The sequence below is a fragment of the Seriola aureovittata genome, chromosome 9, assembly GCF_021018895.1.
Source record: "Seriola aureovittata isolate HTS-2021-v1 ecotype China chromosome 9, ASM2101889v1, whole genome shotgun sequence".
NCBI lineage: Eukaryota > Metazoa > Chordata > Actinopteri > Carangiformes > Carangidae > Seriola > Seriola aureovittata.
In genome coordinates this window covers 22,792,219-22,798,369 of record NC_079372.1, presented here as the reverse complement: position 1 = coordinate 22,798,369, position 6,151 = coordinate 22,792,219, and the positions used below count along the sequence as shown (strand labels likewise).

Sequence of the window (6,151 nt, the reverse complement as noted above, 5' to 3'; positions counted from 1 at the left end):
TCAATGATTGCTTTCATGCATGGTGTTCACTACAGTAGAAAAGTAATTTTCAACCATTTAAGGTATAGTAGTAGGTATAGTATAGTAGTAGTAGAACAGGATCTCACCAAATTTCACTGACTCTATATATTTATATTTGATCCATATCTTAATGCCTCATTGACTTTTTCTGGAAACACATTTCTGCCAGTACAAGAGGAAACATTAGTATGTATGTTATTTTAACATGTCTTCATCAAAGAATGGAGCTACGGAGTCAAAATTATGATATATAAAGTCTAAATTAAAAATGTTTACATATTCTAAATTTCAAAATTACAATAAATAATATCAAGTCACTAAATTATGAGACACAAAGACTAAGTGATTTTCTATCTGAATTTGGACTTTGGAAATAATTTTATTCCAAACAAAGCAGACATGTGAAAATGTATTTTTCAATTGAAGGTGGAGTAAGCAATTCTGGATAAAGACTTGATAATTGAACTCAAAAGCAAAACAGCGACACCCCTCTCTTCAGTGCTTCCTCAGAAGCTCCGCCCCCCAGATGTTGATACAACCCTATACTAAAAAAGATTAGATTATTTTTACAAACTACAGAGATAGAAGTTAAGTTCGAGCTACGCTAACAGTAGTAACCGCCTGGCATAGCAAGAAGAAGGGCAAGGTCACACACATACACCAGATTTAAGAGAAAAAATAATTAATTCACAGTAAATGATCCAGATCTACCTCAAAATGCAACTGGTTCTTCCCTGGTCCATGTCTCATCCCTCCACCAAGTTCAGTGCAAATCTGTCCAGCGCTTTTTTCCGTAATCGTGCTGAAAAATAAACAGACATGGGCGTCTTCATGCCACTCTGCAGGTTGTATGGTGAAATACCACGTTATAGAGCAAACAATAAGTTAGCTATCTCAAACATTAACAAATGGCACAAAACAATTACCGACCTAGTCGCTGTGTGAAACGCTGCAGAACAATGACAATGTGACTATGTTGTGGCGTATAGGCCGCCACTGGTTCCTTCCCTGCTCTCACTGTGACATCATCGCTGCCCTCTCATCTGCAGTCCCAAACAATCCCATTCAAAGCTCCACTCGATCTGGCAGCAACAAGGAGGACGCTGCTACTTCTCCTCTCCATGGTAATCCTTAAATCACAACTATTCAATATTCTTTTTTTTCCTTCCCTTGTCCTGTTTACAAGCACAGATTTCCCGTTGTTGACTGGCAGGAATAGTGTTGTCTTCGCTGAATTTGACATGAAGTGTATTGGACTAGAATCGCTTATTCCATCTTTAAGTGAGATGCGAGGCAGGATATAATTTAACTTTCCATTGTAGTGGACATCATTCATTGAAAGGGTTGATCATGTGTTTCCATTTGGTTTAAAATGAATCAACTGTAACTAAAACTGTGATGTAATTTTTAAAGAGATGAGAAGATATTTTCAAATATTTAAAATTCAAAGATATTGAAATTGTAACGGAAGAAAACCACCACTCAGCAACTCTACGCTCATGGAACCATAATATTACTTTGTGTTTCTTTGCTTGTTTGTGACAATATATAAATCTTGACATGGCTCTGCCTTATTTTGATATGGATTAAATTAATATAGATGAAGTACTGTACATGGCTGTTGCATTGCAATGGGAAATCAGTCAAACACAGAGTTATGCTTTAATAAATCCTAAGAGGTGCACCTCCTGATTTTGTGGTAGTGCCCAAAAATCCCCAGATTTTCTCCCAGATAAATCTTGATGATTTTTGGACCTATAGTTCAGTAGTGTGGGAACATGTGGGGATAAACGGACACTAGAACAAAGTCAGGGAGTGATTCTATGAAAATTGTCTTTTTTTCCCTTCTTTTTCTCAGCATTGTTTACCTTTACGACTTTATTCTCAGTTTTGTGTGGTCTATACTGTGTATTTTCAGTAGTCTGTAATGTAGAGGGCCAAACAGGAAGTATAATGGCTCCACCTCCAGAAGGGAAATCCCATTCTGTCAAACGCTTCTGTTTTAAGCAGAAACTGAAGTAATCTCATGTCTTTAGGAAGACCCTTGTGATGATTGTGGTTATTACTCTTACACTTGGCTTGGCCTCCTTTTGTACATCAGTATTTAATAGCATATTTAAAAATAACTTTAGTAACTGGACGAGCTGGACTACGAGCTAGCAATATGTGCATTTGTAAAAAAAAAAAAAAAAAAAGGAAAAAAAAGATTTGTTTATCTCATTAAATTATATATGTGCACAAGGTTAAACTTTTTAATCATACAATACACAACAGTGTTACTGGCTGTATATGGGACACAAATAAATTATAATCAATGCAATTTATTGGGTGAAGGATGGTCGTTTTTTTTAATTCACTGAAAAATTCCACAAAAGCCTGAAAGGTGAACTAAAATATATGTACATTTGGATTATGATACTTTGTCGATAATAATCCTCTTTATTTACACAGCGTGAAAATACTTTTAATACTTTGGTGATTGCAGTAGTCGTCAGCAGCACCTGAATAAAGACATCATACACTTAATATACATAATATGTGGCATCAATTTCACCACATAAACAGCAAATTTAAATGATTTAAGGGAGAACCTACTTAGCAAACTTAGAATACATGAATGGTACAAAAGAGACAAGTTAATGGTATTACAGGTTTGCAACTGATCTCATGATGTTGAATCCTCATGGTGCAATACCGTCGATCGCCTCGTGGTGGCAGTAATTCCCTCTTTAAGCTGTAGGAAATGAGGACGAGGGGTAAAGATTCCAGTTTCCGGTTCCGGGTCAACTGTCTCCTTCACAAACAGTGAAAATGTTGACCCGACTTTCACGGCTCGGGCCCGCGCTGCCCCGGTTACTCTCCCATCCACCGGCCCGGTTCGTCTCCCAGTCAAAACCGACCGGTGCCGCTGGTTCGACCGCCGTGACGGAGCTGCACCCCGCTGCGGGCAGCGCTGGACACGGTGAGGTCAGCGAGTATGTCAAGGTGAGTTCCTCTCCATGATACGTTAACGTTACTCTACGTGAACGTTTTACTAACAGAACACACGTTCATGTCACATATGCAGACAGCGGTCACCTGACTGAAAACCAAAATATGCTGTTACACCACAATTAACAGAGTCTCTGTGAAATGCATCAGAGAGCTAACGTTAGCTTGCTAATGCTATACACACACACACACACACACACACACACACACACACACACACACACCAGTCCACTCAGGTTACTCGAGTTCAGCTTGGGTTGGTTCACAACAGTCACTGTGGATGTGTCTGCGCTCTGTGACACTGATCAGCATAAGAACCAGAGAGTGACACCAGATATTTACTGATGGATTTAAGTGTAAACTCTCTTGTCCAGGTGCTGAGTCCAGAAAGGCGGAGCCAAGTTTGGACTTGATTCCTGCTTTTATTAATGTAACAAAAAGATGGAGCAGATGTCAGTGACAGGACTGAACCCTAAACACAGGGGTGGAAAACTGTACTTAAAGGTGCAGTCTAATAAGACAGTTCTGCAATTTTAATATTATTAATTGTTGGTGAGAGTTGTTGGTTGAACTGTGTGATCATTTTGGAGGTTGTAGTGTGTGTGTGTGGCGCTGCTGAGCTGTATTGCATTTTACAGAGAGGTGTTTGTGTTATTTAGTCCTTCTACAACATGAACTCGACGGCGGCTGCAGCAGCCGACAAACAGACAAAACAGCGCTTGGCAGTGTTGCACATGCCGGTCTGAACATCACTCTGTGTCTCGTGCACAATGAAGTCCTCCACAATCTGCTCTAAATCCTGTTTCTCTGCTATTTCTCAATATAAGATATAACCAGTCCTCTCAGTCTCTGTCTCACTGCCCCCTCCAAGTTTTCAAAAACCGAGCTGATGAGATCTGCAGTCACAACAACAGGGATTATCAGACACAGCAGAAAAGTGGTGAAATTCTCACTGATGATAGTAGTGAAAGTAGAAGTCACAGCTGGAGGAATCACCATTAGTATTTTAGCATTTAGCATTTAACAAGAGTAAATGTAAATAGTTTCTTCCACCTCTGACTAAGTACTGGCTACAATAAAATTTACAATCTCCTTGTCAATATATAGCTCAGGTACATTTGGCAGCAGTTACAGCCTCTAGTCCGTAGTAATGGGTCTGTATCAGCTGATGCTGTCTTGTTGCTGCAGCGTGACAGTTACTTTCTGCACAATAGCATGTCAAGAATTACACATCCAAGGCCATACATGTTTGGTAAATGTAAACTGTTCCTACTCCATATATGTGTTCAGTATCAAAGCTCACTACATCTTAGGGACTAACCATTACTTGAATTGACGGACTCATCACCATCTATTATATTTTTGCTCTTGTCTCCTTCTGTAATTTGTACTTGTCAGTAAACCTGATTGGAACATTCCTTAGTTGTGGTAATAAACCTTTTTCCAGGAAACTAACTGACTAACTGTTGAATCTCCTCGATGCAGCTGTGTTTAACCTGAAATCACTCGTCCTACTTCCATAACTCAGGGATGATCTTTGTTCAAATAATTGTGTCACCTCCAAGAACACAGGGTGTATGGGAGTGAAAGGGCTCCAACAGAGACTGGAAGGGAGGTCAGGAGGAGGCAGAGTGTAACAGGCAGGCTGTGGGGGAGCATGTCTATTTTTTATATTCAATCAAGGAAATCGAATATGAATGTTGCTGTTTTAAGCTCAGTTGTTTATTTTGCCCAAGTCTGAAACCACCCCACCCCCTGTCCTGTTTTGATCCAAGGTGACATAACTAATAAAAAGTGAAGACTATCAGTAAATACATCAGTGAAACCGGCTGAAGGTCTGTACTGTGTCTTATGCCTCTTGTATATAATTTGTTCCTGTTTGTGTTTTGTCAGAATCCAGACTACCATGGCTTCTCCAGTGATCCTGTGGTGGATGATTGGAACATGAAGGTCGGCTTCTTCTTTGGCATCTCAGTGGCTCTTGTTATCGGAGCAACGTTTATCCACTATTTACCAGACCACGGGTGAGTTCCCATCTGTTCATATCTGCTCTCAGTTTTGCTGTCGAATATGACTCGAGAGGTGTGATGTCAGGATGTTTTGTCTGATGCCACAGTGACACTTCTGCTGAGTCATGGTTTGATTACATCACCTGACTACTTCTTTCAAAGCAGACTTGTTTTTTTACTTTTCTTCACCAAAATGAAATGAAGAACATTAGTCATGTGGCGAAGCGTATCATAGACACTTTATATCAATGAGGATAGAATATTAGAAATGTTCAATGTAAAGGACTTGTCTTCTTTAAAAATTTGACCAGCTGTCATCATGGATGCTACTTAGATACTTCCAGGTCATTTCACTCAGTTAGAAACCTTTTTGACCACAGCCTTTGTCTCAGTGAAAGAATAATTTGGGGGTTTTACAGTCAAGCTGGAGTTTGTTATTAATGTTAAGTATTAAAATATTTCTTTGTCTGGTTTTCTCACTCCCTCCTCTCTTTCTCTGACTGTATCTTCTCCCGTGTGTGTGTTTTGCAGAATGCGGCAGTGGGCCAGAAGGGAGGCGGAGCTTGTGATCCAGCAGAGAGAGAGGGAGGGTCTTCCTCTCATAGCGGAGAACTACTACGACCCAAACAAGATTGTTCTGCCCTCAGCTGGAGAGGAGTAGGATGTCCAACATCCACTGACTGTATTTCATGATTATTGTATTCAAATATAATAGAATAAACAATGTACGTGTTAATTGTGTAATTGTTATGTGTGGACAATGACTTCTTGAAACAGTAATTTAAATGTGTTCTAATCATTATATAAAGGTAAATCTGGCATTTTTTGGATCCTGATGACAGTTGCTGATGCTCAGAGCTACAGACACATTGTGATCAGAAACAGAAAAGAAGTGAGGTTAGCCCCACAAATAACTACACTCAAATTTCTTATTGATCCCACTGATTGTTTAAAGTTCATGAGTTTCAACTCATGAACGTTAAACAGTGACAAATAAGTTATCCACCAATACTCTAACCCTGAATGTGGTGTTTAAAAAATCAACCTGATAATATAATTTTTTACAAATACGCTTTTGCTATGTCACTTTTCCAAGTAGAAGATGAACTGAAACTTCTTTTGAAAACAGT

General features: G+C 39.3%; 1 protein-coding gene across 1 annotated transcript; it reads left to right on the top strand.

Moving 5' to 3' along the window:
* Window positions 1–2,784: 2,784 nt before the first annotated feature.
* On the top strand, window positions 2,785–5,765 carry ndufb11 (NADH:ubiquinone oxidoreductase subunit B11). The gene is made up of 3 exons (XM_056384944.1): window positions 2,785–3,006; window positions 4,906–5,036; window positions 5,553–5,765. The coding sequence occupies exons 1-3, from the start codon at window positions 2,833–2,835 to the stop codon at window positions 5,680–5,682; spliced, it is 435 nt and encodes a 144-aa protein (XP_056240919.1). The 5' UTR covers window positions 2,785–2,832; the 3' UTR covers window positions 5,683–5,765.
* The last annotated feature ends 386 nt before the right edge of the window (window positions 5,766–6,151 follow it).

Excerpts from the sequence above, each read along its gene's own strand:
- ndufb11 (XM_056384944.1), top strand. The coding sequence starts at position 2,833 with ATGTTGACCCGACTTTCACGGCTCGGGCCCGCGCTGCCCCGGTTACTC. Across the intron at positions 3,007-4,905 it reads AGGTCAGCGAGTATGTCAAG|AATCCAGACTACCATGGCTT; the intron begins GTGAGTTCCTCT and ends GTGTTTTGTCAG. Across the intron at positions 5,037-5,552 it reads CACTATTTACCAGACCACGG|AATGCGGCAGTGGGCCAGAA; the intron begins GTGAGTTCCCAT and ends TGTGTTTTGCAG.